At 56.4% G+C, this 23105-nt stretch overlaps 1 protein-coding gene and 1 non-coding gene across 7 annotated transcripts in view; both read right to left on the minus strand.

Moving 5' to 3' along the window:
• Positions 1 to 103: 103 nt before the first annotated feature.
• The window catches only part of NSD2 (nuclear receptor binding SET domain protein 2), a 79324-nt gene continuing 56322 nt past the window's right edge, over positions 104 to 23105 (minus strand). For all 6 annotated transcript variants that reach the window (XM_068543577.1, XM_068543582.1, XM_068543580.1 and 3 more), the window contains exons 10-22: positions 19956 to 20087; positions 19678 to 19801; positions 19197 to 19397; positions 18197 to 18376; positions 17659 to 17815; positions 17322 to 17527; positions 16306 to 16409; positions 14666 to 14935; positions 13658 to 13774; positions 5774 to 5915; positions 5379 to 5485; positions 4344 to 4548; positions 104 to 3640 (exon numbers count right to left, since the gene is read on the minus strand). In XM_068543577.1, the coding sequence (XP_068399678.1) occupies positions 3387 to 3640; positions 4344 to 4548; positions 5379 to 5485; positions 5774 to 5915; positions 13658 to 13774; positions 14666 to 14935; positions 16306 to 16409; positions 17322 to 17527; positions 17659 to 17815; positions 18197 to 18376; positions 19197 to 19397; positions 19678 to 19801; positions 19956 to 20087 (2199 nt within the window). In that variant the 3' untranslated portion in view covers positions 104 to 3386. The remainder of the gene's footprint in view (positions 3641 to 4343; positions 4549 to 5378; positions 5486 to 5773; positions 5916 to 13657; positions 13775 to 14665; positions 14936 to 16305; positions 16410 to 17321; positions 17528 to 17658; positions 17816 to 18196; positions 18377 to 19196; positions 19398 to 19677; positions 19802 to 19955; positions 20088 to 23105) is intronic.
• Positions 6022 to 6148, minus strand: LOC137764486 (small Cajal body-specific RNA 23). The gene has a single exon (XR_011073991.1). It is a non-coding gene; the product is annotated as a small Cajal body-specific RNA 23 (non-coding RNA).

Genomic DNA, 23105 nt, shown 5'->3' on the forward strand with positions numbered 1-23105 from the left:
GAACTAAGATCCCGCGTGAGGCGCAGCGTGACCAAAAAAAAAAAAAGAAAAGGGACTGGGGAAATGGAAGAGAGCCCCAAACTTCAAAATGCAATCCCACATAAAGAAAAAAGCCTTTAAATTTTTTAATACAAAAATACTCATACACAATCTTCCAAACACAACTTCCAACCTTAAATCCTATTTCCCCGCAATCAGCAATTCTCAAATCTACATTTCAGTATCTTCCCCCAGAAGTGAATTTCAAGTTTTTTAAGTCTGTCAAAATTGGCGGTAGCACCTGGTACACCCCCCACCCCCAAAGGCGGAGCCTGGCCTCGTTCCGTGCGACGCTGAGACACCAGTAGGCACGTTGAGGTTTCTGTTTAATTTCACATCTCAACAGGGTGCGGTGGACACGACGCCCGCGGACACAGCACTTTACTCATTCATCAAACGCTACACGTCTCACAGGATCAAGAGTTCGGCAACTGACAGTCGTCTGTGTTACCTTTCATAAAAACAGGCTTATCTTTTCTTATTCCTGGACATACGGCAGTTCTAGAAGATGGCGCCGCACACACTGCAGTTTATGTGTCAAGGGAAACACTGGGAAGGCGCCGGGGCGCAGACCTGAGGGTGAGGCAGGGGGTCCCGAGCATCCTCGGAGGACGGGACCCGGGCGGGGGCGCCAGGCGGCCTCCCCGTGGTGCTTGCAGCTTATCACCCGCTTTGGACATGGGCCTGCGACCCCCACGGAGAGAGGCGTCCCCGCGTCCAGAGGCCCGCGCTGGCGTCGACACAACACACGAGGGGTCCCGGTCAGCTCCTGACGCTGAGGAATCCTGAGGCGTGTGGGCGGTTTTCATTGTGTTTCTGCTTCACATTAACGACAAAGGACTGAAGCCGATGTTCCGGGAAAGACCGACTCCCCCAAAGCAAGCTCCCCTCCGACGCGGAGCAAAGGCCTCGGCCCCGTCGGGAGGGCCCTTCCAGCCCCACTGCTCCTCCAATGCCTTGCGCTCAGATCCATCAACTGGTTTTCTAGAGATTCTCAGAGTTAGTGTTATTTGCTCATTAGTTTAACAGTTTTCGGAAAGAGGGCAACCATATCTAAAATAAGTTTTCCAGTATTTCCTTCAGAAAGGTTATAAAAGAATTTGGAAGTAATAGCAAAGTGACTCAAAAATCACACAGCATTTTTACTACCGTCAAATACAAAAATAAGTTAACCTGCCCCCCAAAGTGCACTGCAAAACCAATTCTGATGTTGACTTAGGCACAAGTCCCTTACTGGCAGGAAAGGGCAAGTGACAGCAGCCCCCACCCAGGCCCCTGGCTCTGAAGGGCGGGGCTGCGACCTCGGCCGCTATGCTGGCACCAGGCCTCGGCGCCCCTCGTGCCCAGCCCCAGAGCGCGCAGGCGCCAGGTTCAGGGCCTGAGGAGCATAAGCCTACGTCAATCCAGTATTTTCTTAAAAGACCATTTGAGAGAGACGAGAGTTCTGAACTGAAATACCCCACGGCCCCTGCGTCTCACCGAGCAGGCGCGTTTCCGGAGAGAACCGAGCCGCCTGCAGAAGCACCAGCTGAGGACACGGCTTGTTTTTCCTTTGGTCCTACGTACGGTCACTTGCCCCAGGGTCACCGGAGAAGGGCCAGCGGGACGGCCTCGGTCAGCCGACTCTCCTAGTCCACGCTCGGGGAGGCCCGGGCACCTCGCACCTGGAGCAGGTGCTTCCCCGGGGGTCCCGGCCTGGCCGAGACCGCCCCCCCTCCCCCCACAGCTCACGTCGCAGAACCACGGGGCAGTAGTGAGCTTGGGTCCAAGTGTTGGTATATCCTGCAGTTCTCCGAGGCGAAAACGGTGAGAGAGACAAACAGGAGACCTCAGTGGCAGTTTTCAAGAACAGCTGTGTAAACTCTTCTGCAGAGGAGATGTTCTCCTCAGGTTATTTTAAGAAGAAAAGGTCAGAAAAAAGCACCTGCTGCCGAGTGTCCCCTTCCCTCCCATCGCGAGTGGAGACAGGCAGGCACGCGGGCTCCTGGCAGGGCGCTCCCAGCGTCGCGGGGTCCACGGGGAACGCCGTGCTCCGCAGCAGACTCTCCCCGCGTGGGGCTAACGGTCCGTGGAAGTCTCCCCGGGGACAGTGTCGGCCGGGCTGTCCCAAGGCCGGGTGCCCACGCCCGGCAGGCCGCCCGAGTCCCGGGACAAGCGCTCCGCCAAGGGGCCCCGGCCGAGGGCGTCTGCCCGGCGCGGCTCCGGCTTCCCGGGGACGGACCCACAGCAGCGCGGAGTCACGTGGGGGGACAACGCTCCGGAACTCGCTCTTTCCTCAGCCCGAGGGGGGCGCCTGGACGCACACGTCTCCCGCGAGCTCCACGTCCCGGCGGTGGGGTGGAGGCGGGGGGGGGCACCTAGCAGTGCCCTGCTGCGCGACGGTCACCCGAGATGCCGCCGGGCAGAGCACCGGACAAACCGTCTCCCTAAGTTGCCGCGTCACACGGCTCAGCGAGTCACACACGCATCAGTAAACACGCATTTCAGTCGGTGGTAATTTGTGAAACAAGTTTAGCAAAAATATATTGAGAGTAAAAGCCAGAAACCGGTAAAGAAAGGCCAACCTAAAAAGTGTACAAACTCTTCCCCCGAGTGATGAGCCCCTCCGGCGAGGCTGCCCGGCGTGCGCCTGTGCTCGAAAGGCCGACGTGGCAGCAGCGCTTGGTTCGCATCCGCGGAGAGAGAAACTACAGGGGACACCCCCCAACAACACTACGCTAGGCACCGTCCTGGGGCCGGCTCCTCACTAGGATGGAAAAGAAGCATTTTGAGGAAAAACTTCACATTAGTACAAAAAAGAAATCATACAGCTGTTTCCTAAGAGCAAAATCATCAAAACCATGGTTCCCAGGGCACTCGGGGGTCTGAGTCCTTGCCCAGGCCCCACCCTGGTCTCCTCTCCTGAGTGACGGCAACGGGGAAGCAGGCTGGGTGACGTTGTCAAGATTAAAAGAGGTAAGAGTGATCCTCCGAAAAAATACTACTCTATATACCTCAGGGGAGATAAAAACATTTCATACGCCAATTACTTTTCCATCGTAACGTTAACCTAAGAAAGTAGAGCGGGAGGGCACCTTGACGTTCTGAGATTCAAGTGTAGCTGTAATGCTGCGTAGTCAGGCTTGTCTGTCCTGGGGCGTCCGCACCTCGCGGCTGGAACCACGCGGCTCGGACGGTCAGTGCGGCGCAGCGGGCGCTGCTGGGATGGCTCAGTGACGGGAGGCGCCCCCTCCCGAGGAGGCCTGTGCGTGCGTCCCGGGGGCCGCGGGCGGCGTCCTCCGGCCCTCTGCCCACAGGGCGGGCCGGCCACCCGGGGCCGCCCGATCTCACCCCGCCCCGGCCTGGCGCTATTTGCCCTCTGTGACCCTCCGCCAGCACCTCCTCTTCTTCCTCCTCCCCTTGGACTTGGGCTCCGGGCAGGGCTGCTCGGCCGGCTCTGCCCGCAAGTCGTGCTCGCCGCAGTACGGCCGCCCGTCCTGGGTGGAGCTGAAGGCTGCCCCGTCCTGGTGTTCCTTGCAAAACGAATTGGGGCAAAAGTGGCAAAATGAAGTGGAAGGTTTCCCACACACGTCACAGTGATGCCAAGGACATTCCCACTTCCCTGCAACGAAACAAAGTATCACCAGACAGAAGAGAGGAATGGCAACTTGTAACACTGTAACATTTTCATGGTTGAACACTAAAACTCAAGTCTCGTCAGATGAACACAAACTAAAACAAGACACTGCTTTCCACGCAAGTGTCAAAAGGTAAAGAGAAGCTAAAGCTGGTTGTCAGAGGCCTGGGGGGCGGAGGGCGGCGAGCAGGCCCCACCCCTGAGCCCAGATGGCCCAGCGGCACCGGGGGCCCTGCCGCCCCGGCTGCTCTCCGGTGACGGGGGTGCAGCCGGGCCGAGTGTTGCAGGGACCCCGATCTTTCTGGGATCTTCCTGGCGTCCCCCTGCAAAGGCTCTTAGTGCGGTCTGGGAGAACCAGCACGCCCGCCGTGAGCCCCTCTGCCGCCTGCCTGCTGGCCCTGCTGCATCGTCTTGTGCCACACACAGTGTTTCTGTTTCTGTTTTACAGTCAAACACATTTGACTTCTTTTCTAGCTTTTCTGCTTCTGTCTCCGGGTGAGGGCCTCTCGGCTTCCCTCCCGAGGTGACACGGCCGCTCTGTGCACGCCGGAGCCCGTCATCTCTCTGAAGGGCAGAGTCCAGCCCCAGCCCCAGCCCCTCCCCGTCTTCCCAGCCGAGACCCAGGTGTGCCGGCCCCCAAGGGCTGCGCCCAGTGGTCTGGCCTCGGCTGCCCGGGCTGGGGACCCACCGAAGGGCCGCTTGCCCAGGCCCAGGCAGGGCAGGTGGTAGGCCTTGGTGCAGGACTTGCGGTCGCACAGCACCAGCTGCCCGCCGTCACCACAGCGGAAGCACTCGTCCTCAGACGGCTTCTTCCCTTCGCCTTTCGTTCGACGCCTCCTGGTTTTTTTCTTGGTCTTTTTGCCCTTTTCCTCCGAGGAAAGGGATGCCGAGGTCTAGAATGAAGAAATAAACGCAGTTCACTCAAGGGAACTGCGTGCACTGAGGCCAGCTGTCCCGAGGGGTCACCAGGGCCAAGGTCAAGGTCGGGAGCGCCAGGGACCCCTGACGATGGTCTCACAGGAGAAGAGTGGGGGTCTGCAGCTGACAGGGAAAAGGCAGGGGACCGACGTGTTCCCGTTTACTGCCTGTAGGAAACAACACAGGCCGCCGGCCGCAGCGCCGCTCAGCGGACATGCGGCCCAGGGCAGGCTCTTTCCCCACGCGGCGCATCTTGTGAGAACAAATGAAAAAAACCAGGTGAAGCAGCAGGCCTGCTGCGGACATCCCACCTCTGGGCCTGGATGCCTGTGGCCGTCCAGAGGCTTCAGGCCCGGGTTTTACCCAGCACAGGGAAGGGGCTAAGTGTGCTGGTTGGAGCTGTGTCCCCCTGCAAAGCCATGTCCTTCCCGGAATCGCAAATGTGACTTTGCTTGGAAGTAGGGTTGCTGCAGATGTAAAGCAGTGGGGGTGAGGTCGCAGTGGAGCAGGTGGGCCCTAACCCTGTATGACCAACCGGCGTCCTTGTGAAAGAGGGAAAGAGACGCGGAAACAGACACGCAGGCAGAACGCCACGTGCCGCCAGGCGCCGGGGGCAGACCCGCCCCAGGGGAGTACGGAGGCTGTGACTTTGGATTCCCGGCTCCAGGCCGTGAGCCCCAGCACCCTGTGGCCTCTGCGGGGGCAGCCACGGCCCGCGAGCCCAGCAAGGAGCACGGAGTCTCACGCCTGGCCTCCCCTGCCGTCCGTGCCCCGCCCGGCACACTCCGCTCCCGCCACTGCTCACCTTGGGCCTGTCCCCGAGGAACCCGCTGCAGTTGGAGGCCCCGCACCGACAGACTGTTTTCTCGTTGCCCAGACAGTCGAGGTTGTAGTTGAAGGTCAGCTCTGTCCCTGGGTGAGGGAGACAAGCCACACTGAGACACTGCCCTTCTCCCGACACTGCCAAGAAGCCTGCATCAGGTCTACGAGCCCTGCGCCTCTCAGCGCACCGGTACTGTCCCCGCACGGCTTTCGATTCCACGCTGCAAGGTGCACGTTCCAAACAAAACACAACTTCCAAATCGCCAGCCGCCCGCCCTCCCCGAGCCTGGCGGTCCGGCCACAGGCAGCATCGGACAAGGGCCCCTCCACCGGCCCGCTCGGCTGGGAGCCCCGTGGGGAGCCCCGGGGGCACTGTACCTGCAGGAATGTCACACACGGCAAACAGGCCCACGCGAGTGTCGCCGTTCACCGTCCACTTGAGGGTCTCGCAGTTGGGCTGGCAGCTGTGATTCATGAACCGGGAGTAGTTTCCTTTGGGGCCGGCGTCGATTATACGGTCCTGTAAGGTACAACTCAGGTTTCAAGCAGCATCTACATACGTGGTCAACTCTCAGCCATCACGTTCTCATTCAAAGGGAACTGTCACCATTGTGCTGGACAACTGGTGTTGTACTGAGACCGTGGTCTCCCAAGTCCACTCGGACGGGACACCCCCAAACCAGTCCTGTTTCTCTTGCTCACGGAGGGCAGGCAGGTCAGCACCACATGGAGGGACCAAGCGCTGGTGAGCAGGGGGCAGTGAGCCGAGCTCCCCGGCGTCAGATGGCAAACGAGGGAGCCGGACACCAACAGCCTGACAGAGGACAAGACTGACCACTTACGACACAAACCAGCCAGCAAGTCGAGACAGGCCAGCGGTGGAGGAAGCAAGGAGAACGTCCTGAGGCCATGAGGCCACGCTGGCTGATGGGAGGGGGGCCAACCCCCGCGGCAGAAGCAGTCTTGAGATGCACCCGGGCAAAAGCGATGAGGGTCCCGCCCTCGTGCTCCCGGGACTCGACCCCCTGAAAGGCAAGCGCCCGTGTGTACACGGAGATTTACACCTATTGTGGCAAAACCCAGACGATGCAATCGCCCGGCATCGGGGAGCAGTGACCTCGGCTTCCTCACCCTAAGGGTCTCTCATCGACCGCGCGACCGGAAGGGACAGCAGAAAGATGTACCGGAGGCGGGAGGGCACTTAAAACTAGGCCACAAAAAGCATCACAGCCACGCGGTAACGCCACACGGGGTCTGTGAGTGGGGACAGGACGTGTGTAAACACGGGCACCCCAGGAGCGCAGCATCGAGACGCCTGCCAGGCTCCCCTGCCTTGGACGGGCGGCCCTGGGGGGGGGGGCCTCAGCCACACACTCGCACCCAGACGCTAGCTGCTCCTCTGAAGGTGGACGCGCTTCAGAAGTGCCTGCTCTGCAGCGTGCTCCCGCCTCACTGAAAGGAACCGCCGAACTCGCTCTGAGCGCTGCGTCGGCTCCTCAGGGCCGAGATGCTGGCGCCCGGCTGTCCCTCTGCTGATGAAGCTGGCGCTGCTGCCCGAGTCCGCTGTCACACCGCTGCGGCCACAGGCTCTCTGCACGGCTGCTGCTCTTTTCAGTCGGCGCTTAGTCCACGCTGATTCTCCGCCTAGGACCTCTCGCTCCAAGAGGTGAATCCACAGTAGACTTCCCCTCACTTGGCTGTCTCCTGTGCCTCCGCGAATTGTGGCTCTGGGGGGGTTGCTGCTGTTATTTGGCGCACACCCTGCAGGATGTATCCTGGTCCCTGGCGGCGCTTTTTTTTTTTTTAATTATTTATTTATTTATTTTTGGCTGTGTGGGGTCTTCGTTTCTGTGCGAGGGCTTTCTCTAGTTGCGGCGAGCAGGGGCCACTCCTCATCGCGGTGCGCGGGCCTCTCACTATCGCGGGCTTTCCTGTTGCGGAGCACAAGCTCCAGACGCGCAGGCTCAGTAGTTGTGGCTCACGGGCCCAGCTGCTCCGCGGCATGTGGGATCCTCCCAGACCAGGGCTCGAACCCGTGTCCCCTGCATCGGCAGGCAGACCCTCAACCACTGCACCACCAGGGAAGCCCCCTGGCGGCGCTTTTGACGTTAAAAGGCCTTCCTCCATCTCACTGAACGCGCTGGGGCCCAAGTTCTGCCTTGTCTGAGAAAAATTCTTTTTTAATTTGACTTCACCTGACACACCTTTGTGTACAATTTTATTTTCAACTTTCAGGATTTCTCTGTTTCTTAGATACAGCGGAGAAATAGGCTTCGCTTTATGAACCAATCTGGAAACCTTTTAATAGATGAGTTAATCCAACTCCCTTTTACAAATATGACTCATATGTTGGGCACAATTCTATCAATCTAGTTTGCTTGTTTATTTGGGTTTTAAGCCTTTCACTATGAAGTAATGGGGTTTTTTAAATATTGATTTTCCTGTTATGTTGGGAACCTTGTTTTATTTTCCCTGCTGGCTGCCCTTTATCGAGGGCATCTCTGCCTGCATACGACGCCCGTAAGCTCCTGTTGCAGCGGTCTCCCCTGACCCACCTCCATCCTTGCAACCCGGTTTTCAGTAGCATTCTTACCGTAATACTTACAAATGCTGACAACTACCCCAGCGTGGCTGGCCAGCTCTGACTCTTGGGCGTCAGCATCACAGGTGAGTTTACCCCCCTCTCCGGCCTCCCCTCTCTGTCGCTGTCGGGAGTCACAGTTTGGCACAAATTCCCGATACCTGTACTACCGCCAGTCGCTTTGCGGGGGTCGCCTGGAACCCGTCCTTCAGCAGCTTCCCCCAAAGGACCGGTGCCCTTAGCTCCCGTGTCCACACCTGTCACTCTGACATCTACGTCTAAAGAACCAGTCGGCGGGAGAGGAAGTCTCCAGTTCACTCTTCCCTTGAAAACTTTATCAGTGCTGCTCCTCTGTGCTCAGGCGCTGGAGTCCGCCATGAGAAGCCTCGAGACGGCCTCACTTTCTTCCCCTTATAAGTAACTCAATTTTTTGGCCAAGCTAGCCAAAGGGTTCCTTGTTATGTCCAGTAATTTTAATAAGATATTTATTATGTTGACCATTTTGGATGGCTTGCCCCTGAAATACAGGGTATTCTTTCAATACCTAGACTCCGGTCATGCAGAGAGACCCCCCCCTTGGCCTGCCCGCTGGCTGCGCTTTCTTCCTAACCCTCCTTTCCCGCCGTGTCCTGTCCGTCCTGCGCCTGCTCAGGAGCTGCTCCAGGTGGCTTAAGCTCTGCTTCAGAAACGCTCTGGCTGCTGCTCGTTTCAGCCCTCAGGTCTCCGAGTTCGAGGTTCAGCTCCGCTTGCTAGCTGGCCGTCTCTCACCCCGCATGCTCTAGAAATGCACGCTGACTGCTGGGGCGTGACGTTCCCAGCTCTGTGGCCGCGTTTCCCCATCCACAGGGAGGTTCTGCTGCTCTTTATCATCAGATTTTCTCGAAGCGTGCTGGGGTTCCTGGAGCAGCTGTCGGCTGGATTCTGGGTGTCCTGCCTCTGGGCTCCCGCTCTGCGCTCACCTGACGGCGCACAGCTCCCCAGCCTCCAGAGCCTCGGGCCCCCTCTCTTTGCCTCACAGAGAGCTGCCTTATTTTGGAATACGGTCCTTCCGAGGCCTGTCGCCACAGGTCCCCAGGACCCCACCCACCCTTCTTTCTCTGAGACCGTTGGATACACATCTACTAGTTCATCCTCTTGTGCGACTGTCGGCAGCAAGGAGGTGAGTCGGGACGGCTCGGTTCTGCTGGGAGCAGGCAGCTCGGGGGCGGGGGGAGGGGGGCGGCCAAGAGGCGCCAACTCTGCAGCCCCTCAGCCTCCAGTCTCCTGCTCTCAGACAGGGCCTTCCGTCTGCTCGTGGGTGACAAGTTCCTCAGTTTCACTGAAGATGTACTTTGTGTATCTTTTTGTTGCTGCTTTGGAATTGAGCACCACCATCTTCTACCAAAATCCTGTGTATAGATTTTTTAATTTAATTTTTATAGATTAAGGGGTTTTTGGGCAGCACCTTGTGGGATCTTAGTTCCTCGACCAGGGATCGAACCAGGGCCCTGGGCAGTGAGAGCTGAGTCCTAACCACGGGACTGCCAGCGAACTCCCTACCTTGTGTTTCCTGATGACCATCTTTTCTCCTTTTTTCCTCCCTCCTCCCTCACTTTCTAGTGAATGAGACTTTTCTTTATGCCCTTTTCCACTCTCTCACAAGGTGGAAGTTACACTTTCCATTTCTACTCATTCAGTCATTTCCTGTGTATTCCCGACAAAGCACGAGTTAGTGACGTCTCCCCTCCATCCACACTAAACATGCAGCTCACACTGGCCTCGTCTTTCTTCTGACGCCCTCTGTGACCGCCACCCCGGCCCCGCTGCCCCGCATTCACCAGCGCTCAGCACCTGTGACCGCCACACCCGCACGCGCACCGCCTCTTATCCACCATCCTTCTCGCGCCTCACACGTAACTTCGGAAGCCCCTGAAGAACCTCCTTTACTATCTCCTCCGCCACGTGACGCCGATGGTCAGCTCGCTTGGTCCCTGTCTGGAGGATGTGAGGTGCGGGGTCAAGGGTTTTTTCCCTGAGGAGTAGAAGTGTCCCTGGTTTCCATCATACTTGAAGGAGGCTGACCATCCAACTGTCGTTCCCGGGAACATGCTCTTTTTTTTCTCTGTTGCCTTTTCTTCTGGCTGCACTGCACGACTTGTAGGATCTCAGTTCCCCGACCAGGGATTGAACCTGGGCCCTCGGCTGTGAAAGCACCGAGTCCTAACCACTGGACCCCCAAGGAAGTCCCTCTCTGTTGCTTTTCATCTTTGTAGTGTATGGCATCTTACAGGCTTTTTTGTTGTTGTTGTTTGTTTGTTTGTTTATGTACCTTAACTTTATTTTTATAATGGAATGTAGATGATTTACAATGCTGTGTTTCTTTCTGGTGTACATCCACTTGAATCACTTACAGAGAGACAAATATATATTCTTTTTCAGATTCTTACCAGTCATATATTCTTTTTTGGTTATTACAGTGTGTTGAGTCGAATTCTATGTGCTGTACAGTAGGTCCTTATTGATTACCTATTTTCTCTATGTAAGGGCATGTATGCTAATTTAAACTTCCTGGTTTATACTCCCCCCCCCCATTCCTTTCCCCTCTGGTAGCCATAAGTTTGTTTTCTAAATCTGTGACTCTGTTTCTGTTTTGTAAGTTTGTTCATTTGTATCAATTTTGAGATTCCACCTAGGTGATATCATATGATATTTCTCTTTGTCTGACTTATGTCACTTAGTATGATTGTATCTAGATCCATCCGAGCTGCGGCAACTGGCCTTATTTCCTTCATCTTATGGCTGAGTAATATTCCATTGTACATAAGTACCACATCTTCTTTATCCATTCTTCCTTCCAAGGACAGTTAGGTTGCTTCCAAGCCTAGCATCTGTTTTTTTTTTTAAATTTATTTTTGGCTGCATTGGATATTCGTTGCTGCACGCGGGCTTCCTCTAGTTGCGGCAAGCGGGGGCTACTCTTTGTTGCGGTGCCCGAGCTTCTCATTGCGGTGGCTTCTCTTGTTGCGGAGCACGGGCTCCAGACGCGCAGGCTCAGTAATAGTGGCTCACGGGCCTAGTTGCTCCACGGCATGTGGGATCTTCCCAGACCAGGGCTCGAACCCGTGTCCCCTGCATTGGCAGGAGGATTCTTAACCACTGTGCCACCAGGGAAGTCCCGAGTCTAGCATCTTTTAAACAGGGCTGCACTACATGTTGGGGTGCATGTGCCTTGTCGATTTATACTTTTCCCAAGATATATGCCCACGAGTGGAATTGCCGTATTTTCTGTAGCTCAGTTTTTTAGATTTTTTCTTTTTTAAATTTATTTATTTATTCATTTATGGCTGTGTTGGGTCTTCATTTCTGTGCGAGGGCTTTCTCTAGTTGTGGCAAGCGGGGGCCACTCTTCATCGCCGTGTGCGGGCCTCTCACCATCGCGGCCTCTCTTGTTGTGGAGCACGGGCTCCAGACGCGCCGGCTAAGTAATAGTGGCTCACGGGCCTAGTTGCTCCGCGGCACGTGGGATCTTCCCAGACCAGGGATCGAACCCGTGTCCCCTGCATTGGCAGGCGGATTCTCAACCACTGCGCCACCAGGGAAGCCCAAGATTTTTTTTTTTTTTTGGTAATTGAATCTTGTTTATAATTATAGTAGATGTACAATGATAGCTGTTTTTTCTTTTTTTTTTTTTTAACATGGAAGAGATATCTCTTAATTTCTTAAAAGTAAGACTTGATTGAGATAATGCAAACGTCTCACTGTGGCTTCTCCTCTGTCCTTAGACGTGGGGTATCCTCCTTGGTGAAGTCCAGTGTCTTCCTGTCGGTGATTGTCCAGCAGCCAGTTGTGATTCTGGTGCTCTCGCAAGAGGGAGTGAGAGCACGCCCTTCTACTCCTCCATCTTGGTTAATCCTCCCAGGCTTTTTTTTTTTAAACAACATACCTAGGTATAGATTTATTTTTATCTATCCTGCTCAAAACTTGTTCAGCTTCATCCATGAAATGATCCATGTCACAGAGATTCCATAAAATTCTTTTTCCACTTTGCCTCTCCCCCAGGTCTCCCGTCTTCCTTCTGGAACATCTACTGAACGTCTGTCTTCCATCTCTCGGCCTCATCGCTCTATCTTCCTGTGCCGTGCGTCCAGACGGATTCTCGGACGCTCCTTCTACTGCAGTCACTTCCCTGCTGCGGTCTAACTTTTCTTAACCCATCCACTGGGTTATTTCAATGACTATGTGTTAACTTCCAGTTTTAACTGTTGGTTCAAATCTGCCTGATTTATCCCTCAATGTCTTGTTCCTGTGTCTCTAAATCTCCTTTTATGGCTTTAACCATCTGTAACATGTTTATTTAATCCTTTCTTTCAGATTTAATCTTATTCCCTCAGATTCTCACCAAAAGCTAAGCCTTCTATGTGAGGGTCTGCTTACGGAGATCTTGTTCTGTTGCGTTTGTACACGTTTAGGGAGGTATGGCTTATCTTTTAGTCTTGCAGGAAATGGATGAGGTATGAATTGTTTCAACGTCTCATGCGTCATGGACTTTATCTTGGCTTCAGCCAGGTGCCCTCGGTGAATTATCATTTCAGGGACTAACTTGTATGTTAAGTGATCAACCTGGCATTTTTCACAACATGTAAGTAGTTCAAATTTAGACGCCTAAACACAGGAAGGCACAGGCCTAGGGTTCCCATTTCTAATCCCCCCACCACCCCCTCACCACCACCCCCCCCCCAGAAAGGAGGGGGGATGGCAGAGGGTACGTAAACTTGCCACCTCCTGGGGTTGTGTCTCCTTGGAGCGACCAGAAGGGGCCTGTCAGCTGGGCACCCGGTGTCCCGGATGTGCCCACTCTTCTCCACCCGCACTCGTGACAAATCGTCTTACCCACCTGCTGAGAATGCTGACCCCTGCAGCAGACAAATGTTCACAAACCTGGGCTTCAGACACCTAACAGGCACCCCAGAAGACTCCACTATGTACCTGGAAGGATGTGCAATTCCCCTGATCTTGCTCTTCTCTGACCCTGGGAAAGACTGTTCTGTGTGCCCGTCACGCATCAGAGGGACACGTGACGCTCCAGGAAGCCCCACGCCGAGGGCCGGTCACCCTGGCCCTCAGGCGGTGGCCAGAAGACACTGCGCTTGAGGAGACGAGCACAGGTGCCTGAAACACACCTACGCAGGTGACATGACAGCATCGCCCGGCGCGCAGTCCGACGCCCCAGAAAGCCCCGTGCGGACAGACACGGACCCTGAAGGCGCACTGCGTTACCTTGTCTACGGTGAGCACGTAGAAGCGGGTGAAGGCGCACGCGTTACCTTGTCTACGGTGAGCACGTAGAAGCGGGTGAAGGCGCACGCGTTACCTTGTCTACGGTGAGCGTGTAGAAGCGGGTGAAGGCGCTCGCGTTACCTTGTCTACATGGTGAGCGTGTAGAAGCGGGTGAAGGCGCACGTGTTACCTTGTCTACGGTGAGCGTGTAGAAGTGCGTGAAGGCGCACGCGTTACCTTGTCTACGGTGAGCGTGTAGAAGTGGGAGAAGGCGCACGCGTTACCTTGTCTATGGTGAGCGTGTAGAAGTGGGTGAAGGCGCACGCGTTACCTTGTCTATGGTGAGCGTGTAGAAGTGGGATAAGGCGCACGCGTTACCTTGTCTATGGTGAGCGTGTAGAAGTGGGAGAAGGCGCACGCGTTACCTTGTCTATGGTGAGCATGTAGAAGTGGGTGATGTCGTTCTCGTGAGCGCGCCTGATTCTCGCCATGCATTCCTCCTCGTCGATCAGCTCCCCCACGTACTCATTCACAAACTCTCCCTGGAAACCAGAAGGGTGCGCTGCTGACGGCCAACGGCCCGGCCGAGCCTCAGCACCGGGGCCCAGAGCCCACGCCAGGAGCAGGCGTCGGGCAGGGGCTCGCCAAGTCCCTGGACATTACGGCCAAGTCGGGCGATTGCGTGTTTCGTGAAGGCTGTCAGTGAAGCCTGTACCTGAGCCTTCTTCTGGAAGCAGCGGCGCTAACCCTTGCTTCCCAGCACTCCTGTGTCTCGGGGGCGCTGTAACCGTCAGCCCCCAGCTCCCACAGAACCCACCCTCACCGCTCGACCTCCCCAGCGGAGACAGAGCAGGGGTAGAAACACTCCCACAAGCTCTCCTGCAAGAGCCTGGATGAACCAGCAGGCAAGGCAGGTGCAGGCACAGGGCTGCTGGGGCTTTGCTCTTTCAAAGCAGGCTTCTCGACGCTGCTGGGGATCAGCCGAGAACAGCCCTGGGTCTGAGGCTGCCCGCGCTCGCTGCAGCAAGCACGCAGTTCCGCCATTCAGCCTGCAAGCGGAGACAGGCTGTGCGTGGTCCCTGTCACCTCCCAACAACCTGGTCCCGCACCATCCCAGGACGGCCCCACGGGAGCTGCGTCCACGACGCTCTGCTTGGCGACCCTCCCGGCTGCCCTTCTAAGCAAACCTTTCCCTTCCCAACAGCAGCCGTCAGAATTCTGACTGAAGGCACGTTTCAAGGAATTTAAGGGTTTTACTCTGATAGATATCTTTCATGTAATGTTTTACAATCTTCAATTGTAACAACTCAAAAACCATTTTTGAAATACTGTTCTCACATGAGTGCAAAAGCACCACGAGCAAAGCCAAGTCCGAGGAAGTGGCGAGCGAGCCCTGGGGACACACACACACACACACACACACACACACACACCTTCCTGATGTCCCTCTTGGCCACCAGGCCCCAGCCTTTGCCATCTGTCTTGATGATCTTGGTCTCGGGGTACTGGCGTTTGGTGAAGCACTGGTTCTGGCAGAACTCGCCCGCGGGGCACACCTGCGGGTGGCACTCAAACATCAGCATGCGGTTCAGACACTCCGAGTCGGAGCCACAGGGGTTCTCGTCGGTGGGCTTGCAGTTGCACTTGGGGATCTCGGAGATGTCCGCCGTGTGGATCTGCACTTTCCCATAAGGCTTGTTCACCTGCAGGCGAGAGCCGGCCACCTCAGCCTACTCACCCATGAGAGCTTCCAGAGTCCCGGCTGCCGTGCCTGCCCCACCCACCCAAGCCTCCTGGTGGCCTTTCAGACTCAGGCCAAGTGGGGACACGGCGGGGAGGCAGGCGGAGGCGGGCCCAGCCCTGCCCTGGGAGCTTCGCAAGGTGGGCTGCAGGGCAGTCCCCCCAACCCCCCGCGCTGGCTCATCTTAGCGCTGTGTTCTTCGTTCATCCAAGAGCCAGGCCATGGTCACAGGAGAGAGAACCGCGTGGGGCCGCTCAGTGACACGGGGCACCCAGCCAACGCCACGAGACCTGATCCCCTCGCAGACCCCCTCACCCAGCACACAAAGGCGCCCAAGGAGGAGGGCACACGGCAGCCCCGCCCTCGTCAACTCACAGCTCCTTGTTAAGAAACCAGAGCAAAGGATAAAGCAGAAGAGAATTGAAAAGACACTAAAGCAGAAATGAGTAGCTCTAGGGAAACCGTGGTGAGAGGCGCCCTCTTCCCCTGCTGAGGGAGAAACTGCAGTGATGCCAGCGCGTTGGGGGAAAATCTGGAATAGGCCTCAGGAATCCCAGTTTCATACTCTCTGACCCAGTAATTGCACTGCTGGGAACTCATCCCAAAGAAAAGACTAAACACACATTAGTACAGGGAATGCTTCCTTCACACAGACGTTGACCGCAGTCCAGATTTTAGGAGCAAAGACTGAGCCCTTGAGCTGCCTGAAGGTGGCCAGCACGTGTCGAGAGGCCACGGGGCCCTGGGCGACAGGGTGCGGGTGCACCGGCTTGCCGAGCGCGGTCGGCTGCGGGGCGCCAGGTGCTGGCGCTTCCTGCGGGGCTCCAGGCCCACGCACTGGGGAACACGGCCCCTGCCCGCCCTCCTGCGCTCCCCACACTCCCCGAGGCGGAAGAGCACTCTGTCAGGGGCTCCAGCCGCGCACTGGCCTGGGGGGGCCACCTCTCATCTGAGCCCATCTGCGGCACTTGGTGATGGCGTGCGTGGTCCGGGGGGTCGGCCTGTCCCTCTGCCCCTCCCACTCCAGGCAGCCTGGCCAGGACCGTAGTTCTAGCCCCCGCTGACCAGCAGGCTGAGCCTCACCCCAAGGCAAAGCAGAGACCCCCTGGGCAGAAACCCCTGCCCACACTCCGTCCCCCCGCGTGGCAAAGGACACGCCGGGTGGCGACGGCATCTCCTCCCCGCCTAGGACACCTCGTGCAGCTGCCCCGGGCACAGACCCTCGCTTGTGGCCAGCCTCCTGGCCGCTGAGCCCGGCCTGGGGAGGAAGAGTCCGCGGGCCTGAGAGCGACTCACCCCCACCCCCTGCCCCAGCCCCGCCAGGATGGTCACCTTGATGTGCTTGTAGGGCGGGGGCCTGCGCGCGCTCTCCTGCGTTTCTCGGGCTTCCCTTTGAAGTTTGATTTCACGGAAACGAGCTTCGGCTTCTTGCAGTGCTAAAAAGTCAACAAAGTGTGAGTGAAAGATTTTAGCAAATAAACACGTCCACCCTTTACGCTCTGTATTTTAACGGTTTAGTCTAAACTTCCATCTCACTGCTAAGTGTTGTCTGCGGTTTCCTTAAGACAGGTGCTCGGGGACGCCCGCCGGCTAGAGAACCCGGGGGCAGCTCGGTGCGGCCTCTCAGCGAGGGGAGCGCAGCGCATCCCGCCTCCGCACCTGCCAGCCGACCCTAAGCCCCCACGCGTCCACGTCCGGTGACCTCTCTTTTGTAACAATCCTTGAGAAAGCTGATGGGTCAGCTGTGCGGAGGCCCCAGGTGAGCAGAGGGCCTGCGGCCACCTCCCCGGAGGGGGCGAGGGCACAGGCCCCACTTCCCCGCCGTCCTCACTTGCCGCCCGTCCCGTTCCCTCTGGTCGCCTGAACGAGACCTGCGCGCCGTCTTCTCTGTCCCCACCCAGGCTGTGGAGTCGGGTGCAGGGCGTCCTGTCGACCTGCCCACACCTGCCCCTCGGGGCACCTGAGTGTCTGCTCATGGGCAAAGGGAGCCCGCAAGCCGGTGCGCAAGGCCCGGACCGCAGGCCAGTTTCCTGCACGCCGCCATCTCACGTAAAGGCAAGCGGTAAGGAATTCCTGGAAATTAGTACGCAGATAATTTCTTAAAAGTAGTTTTAATGCGTGTTAGTGAAAGTCACCACAGACCAATGTTAGAAAAGTCGTTAAACATTACCTCTTACCCTCTGCTTCAACAAACCAGTCTACAGACCTACTTTTTTCAAATGTAAGGTACAGCTAGAATGCTGAGTCCAGCATTTTCTACAGAGGTCAAACACTTGGAAGCAGAAATCAGGATGAGCAAAGGCACCCGAGCACGCTGTTTCCAACCACCTGGGAACCAACCTCCGTACCGTTTTTGAAGACTCTTCCGATCCCTCTGACCCCCTGGTAGCGGCTGCCCCGGTCCCCCTCCATGTACGGGAACACTCGCGCCTGATGCGTCCAGTAATAATCTTTAGACCCAAAGAAAAACACAGGGAATTCTCCAATCTCGTGCTTCATTTTCTGAATATTTGGGGGAACATTTTTGGGATGGCAAACTTCTGCCGGCCACCATCTATTATAAATATTAAAAACAGGATTCACAGACTCTTCAGAGAGAGTGACAGTAATTTCAATGCGTTAAGTTCTGTAAAGTAAAAGAAGACATTTGAACAAGGAAAGAGGGGCAGGCGCCTCCTCCCACACCTGTAGTTCCCCAGCTTCACCCAGATGATGTCCTGGAAGTGCAGCTTCTTCCCGGCCCTGCAGTCGTTGCAGAACCAGCTGCCGTCGGGCATCTCGATGTTCAGGCAGTCGGGGTGGAAGGCCGCCGGGCAGGACTCGCAGCACAGCAGGCTTCCCCCTGCACAGAGGGCGCCGTTCAGCCCCACCCGCCCGGCTCAGCCCGACGGCCTTCCCAGTCTACAGCTCTTACCCTCTGACCCTCAGACAGTAGCTTAAAAAAAGAGTCACCTGCATGTAAACACAAAGCACGTTTTGTTTTCACCACTAACGGTGTCCCATAAGCCTGTGAAACGGTCACGGTTAACTCAGAGATACCACGTATGCGACTACACGTGCAAGCACGGGGGTGGGGGGCGGCAGGAGGGTAGAGAGCCAGAGCCTGAAAGGCGCTGCAGCCGGCCCCCCACCCTCGGCCCTGGGAGCGCCCGGAGGAGCAGCACTCTGACCGTCCGGACGGCCCCGATGGAATCGCAGGGCTGGACGCGGGGGCGCTCCTCACCTTTGGAGCACACGAAGCACCAGCTCACGTTGACATGGGCGTGATGCCTCTTGCCCTTCCGGGCGGTGAAGTGATTCGTGCAGATGACGCTGTTGGACGCGATCACTGAGCAGCCCGCCGCCAGACACGCGTCCCCGCCATGGTAGGCGACCGGGCATCGGACACACCGCATCATTTTACCTGGAGAAGGAGAGACACCCCAGAGCCCAAGGCACTGAGCAGGGCACTCCAAGGAACCAAGCCTCCACAGGTTTGCAGGGCTGCTGCGGAAATACACCTGAAGCAGTTGATGAAAAAAATAACTAGAGTGGGAGGGTAAGGATATTTATTAGACGTCATGAAAACACATTTCCTTAAGGCGACGGTGCTTCAAAACGATGTCAGAAAACCGTCAGGCATTTAAAACGCTGTTTTCTAAAATGAGGTCAACCAGGGTTTCTCGGCCTGGGCACTGCTGGCCCAGCGGGGACCCGCGGGGTGTCCTGTGCACGGGACAGTGTTTAGCAGCACCCCGGCCTCCACCCGCTGGGCGCCAGCACATCCCCCCGCAGCATCTCCAGACACGGCCATGTGTCCCCTGGAGGGCTGGCTGAGAACCGCTGGCGTCAGGAAGCAGAGGTAACCCGCCACCCCCAATCCCACACACCTAACGTGACATAACGTAGACCTGGCGGGATTTTAAAATATTTTTCTCGCACGTGAAGGACCATTAAAGCCAGAACAAATAGAATCTATCAAAATGGCTCAAAGGCCTCCCACCCCTAAAGTCAGGGATCTTTAAGACGACATTTAGGGCAGGAAGGAAGGAGAACATCAAGAAAGACCCTAACCCCCCCATCCCCACCCCGTGTGGAGTCAGTGACAGAAGAACCACCAACCGTTCCTCCAAATCCACATCAGGGGTGAAGCTCTGTGGTGACAAGCCTGACAGCCCCTGCCTGCCCTCTACGCGCCCGGGACCGTGTCAAACCGGCACGGAGGCTCTCGCTCATGTCTGTACCTTTCGACGGCCTTGGGTTCGAGGGGTTGGAAGCATGGCAGCTCAAGCAGCTGTGCAGAGGGCAGCGGAAGCCCCGGCTCTCGAACACCGTCAGCGGGAACTTGCGCACGCAGGCCTCATGGTAGAACTTCCCGCACTGCGACACGACGCAGCGCTTGACGTCGGTCTTGCTCTCCTTACACACGAAACACGAGTGAATCCCTGACGGGGTCAGAGGGGCGGAGAGAGGGGCACAGAACAGGACTTGAGCTGCAGCTCCTCGTGGCTGGAGCACCGGCTCCTCCTCCAACCCCGCCGGGCAAACCAACTGCGGAGGTGCCCCACGGCCAGCCCTGGGGGCTCCCGGGGAGGCTCCGGGTGTCCTCCCGACAAGGCACCAGTTCTGAAGAGTCCGGCCAGGGGACTGGAGGTGGGCGGCGGCCTCGGCCGAGAGCCGGAGCGCACGGTGGGGCGGGGCGGGGCGGGGCGGGGCGGGGCGTACCTGAGGTGCACTCGCTGCACGTGAACCTCCCCTCCGGCCTCCGGGAGAGGCCCAGGCAGGCCAGGTGGAAGGCGCCGCAGCAGGGGCCCTCGCACAGCACCAGGCTGCCCGGCTTCTCGCACAGCTGCGGGCGACAGGGGTGTGAGACCAGGTGTGAGAAACCAAACTCCACACGATCCCCCGACCCCCGGGGCTCTGGGGCCCCGGCCGAGGGGAGGGAGGAGGGCCGACGAGGCCAGGCTCCCGAACGGCTGCATCGGAGGCCGCCCGCCCCTCACCTGACACACGTGCTCCTTCTTGGCGGTCGCTCCTCGCTCAGACCTTTTAGACGAGACGGACACTTCGGTCTGGGTTTCGTCCGCACTCTCGTCTGGGGACTCCGGGGGCTCGTCTCCGGGGCCATCCGAGACCTGGGAGGAAGGAGGCGGACGACAGTTCATAGTGGCCGCCAGCAGCCCCGCCAGCTCCCCTCACACGCGGCACCACCGGTGTCCGTGACGACACACTTGCCGATAAGCTGTGTACAAATTCGGAAACGGGCTCCAACCCGCTTGATTTTTGGTACACAATGTGCACAAGGGGCACAAGGCTTAACAGCCTCTCCCCATTCCTTAAAAGTGAAGTAACTTTTATGAAAACCCAATTTGGTCTAGTAGGTGACCTAAGATGGGCTTGGGGACCCAGAATCTTGGCTTTTCTTACCCGATCTGCTAAAGGTTCAACTACCTTAAGGGAAGGGAAACAAGTTAACCCCCAACACGCTTTTGTGTCAAGTGCAGGCCTTGGTGGCGCGATCGTGTCACTCCGGCCGTGGTCGGACGGTCGGGAAGCGCGTGCTCACCGAGGTCAGGAGCCGGTCTTCCAGACTCATCGCACCCGTAACTGACCGCCCCGCCCGTTCGCCTCCCCCCACGGGGCCAGGTGGGGAGGGGGCACAAGCTGCCGCCTGTGCCCACGGCAGTCCGCGCGACAGGCGGAGAGACGGGGACTCGGAGCAAATGCAGTGACTCACGGGCCGTGTTCCATCCGTCTCGCCTTCATTTACCAGCGATGAGTGAGGCCGGGCTACAGCCTCCCCTCATCACTGTACACAGCTTTTTCCCTCACTTGACCAGCAATAGCAAATCTTTAAATAGAAATCAATAAATCTTTAGTCAGAAAACTTTCTCATATATCAAATTCAGGTTTGTTTTAAAGCCTAAAAACACATTTGGTATTTATCTGATGTTTACCAAATAAATGTTGAAAACTGAATTTTTCAACAGAGCAAACGTGTAAGCTACATTTCCTGTACACCTCAATAATCACAGCAACCAGTAATTATGATCTAGGCTTGCTGCTTGCCAGTGAACACAAAGCTAGAAATTGAATCGGGCCACACTGTTTTTTAAAAAAAAACACCAAAAAACAAAAGAAACCCCAGCAGGCCATTCACCTGATTCTGCAGCCTCACCAGTGAAATTCTCCCAGATTCACCTCCCTGAAATTACAGGGGGCGGAAGGAAGAGCCCCTGGTAAACAGAGGGGTTTTGCTGACTTAAAACCTGGTGTTGAAGTGGGCTGACTTTTTCGAGGGATGTGTTGGCTGACTGGCACCGGTGGCAGGGTGACGGGTGTGTGGGCCACCGTGCCAGCCTGGACGCCCGCCTAGGCTTGACAGCGTGAACAGCACTAAAGCACAGGTGTCAGCCCGCTGCTGCGAGGCTGCCCAGTGAAGCCCTCCCCTACGGCTCACCTCCTAACCCTCCACACTGACACCCAAAAGAAGGCAGTCAACTGGAAGAATGCTCCGAGTTCAAACCCCAGTTCAACGTGTCCGTCAGATGCAGGGTCACAGATGGGGGCGAGCACCTGAGGCGAGTCTGCAGCAGGTGCTGGGGCAGCCGGGGCACCAGGAAGGGAAGCAGCCCCGCTGGCCCCGGTCCCACTAGGCCGCCTGAGAACCGAGGCCCAAAGAAAGGGCCTTCACATGGGCTCCAGGGAAGAGCCCGGTGCCCAACCCACCAACCCAGGTTCTTCCCTCAACATGGCTGCAACAAATCTAAAAGCTAAAAAAAAAAAAAGAAAAAGAAAAAAGAAAAAAAAAGAAAAAAGAAAAAGAAAAAATGCACGGAGAGAAAGACAGAAAACACAGACCAGTCCTGGGTCAAAGGAAGGAACAGCACCTTTTATTTAAGATTTACAGAAAAAGTGAGCACGTTTCCACTTGGAGATATTTCCTAAATTAACAAAGTCTGGTTTGAGGAAATAAACACTGAATACATACTTTGAATGGAAGTATAAATGTTCACGACACACACGAGGCGCATGTCCTGATGGGTCTAAGATACACACACAGCATCAGACCTTACAACAGCACAGTCCGTGACGGGGGCGGGAGGGTCCAGCTTCCATCCCACCGCACCCCTTCCCCGCGACTCAGCGGACCCCTAGCACACGGCCGGCCGGGGGTCTGAGGGCAGAGCGGGCGGGCACCTGGCTCCGGCTGCAGGCTCCACCTCCACGGGCACCAGGGGCCGGCACTTACTCGGAGATGCGTTTGTGAAAGCGACACATTCACCTGCACGGTCCCAACACAGTCCCAAATCTCAGGCTACGACCTCTACGGTCTATTCCATATCCAATAGGTAGGGTGCATTCGGAAAGAGAGAACCGCAGTGACCGAGTGGACGGGCGCGGACTGCTGGGCACTCCCCGCCGCGCCCGAGTCCACCAGAGCCACGCCTGCGGCTGCTCGGCCAGCAACTTCGCTCCTGACTTTCCAGTTTCCTCCAGTCTGAAAACACTCTACTCTACTCAGTATGCGACAGCACGGAACTGCCCGTTGGCCTCAGAAATACACTCCTCTACGGGCAGAGAATGTGGTCTCCGTGATCATTACAGGGATTTTTCCGGATGATATTAACGAACATAATGTGACCTAGTGAACACATTTAAACCAACTTCGAGAAGCGACTTATGTGAATCCCAGGCAGGTCCCTCCCTGCCGGGGCTGGAGAGCAGTCCCCTACGCCTCGGACAGAGTTACAGTGAGGTTCAAATCTTTTAACAAAACACATCCCTTCACAAGTTGAACACTACATCATTTTTAAAATACAATTACAGACCTTGAACAACAGATATTTCTATAAACCAACATTACTTTTATGTTTAAGTTACGCTTTTGTAAAGGAAGAAATAGGTAACTAGAAGTGTGTTCACATAGGATTTTGGATTGACAAATGATACGAATCCTGTGCCCAGGAGATTTAATGAGTTTAAAGTCAAAAGACTAATCTCAAACAGGTCTTCCAAGTTAATATCACAGTGAAATATTAGGGTGGAATTAAAGTAATTTGTAAATTAGTCATTCATCACCTGAAATACTACAATTCAAACAAAAGTTATTGAATTTGTATTAAAGCAACCCCTCTAGATGACACAGCTCG

The sequence above is a fragment of the Eschrichtius robustus genome, chromosome 4 (assembly GCF_028021215.1).
Source record: "Eschrichtius robustus isolate mEscRob2 chromosome 4, mEscRob2.pri, whole genome shotgun sequence".
Taxonomy (NCBI): Eukaryota; Metazoa; Chordata; class Mammalia; order Artiodactyla; family Eschrichtiidae; genus Eschrichtius; species Eschrichtius robustus.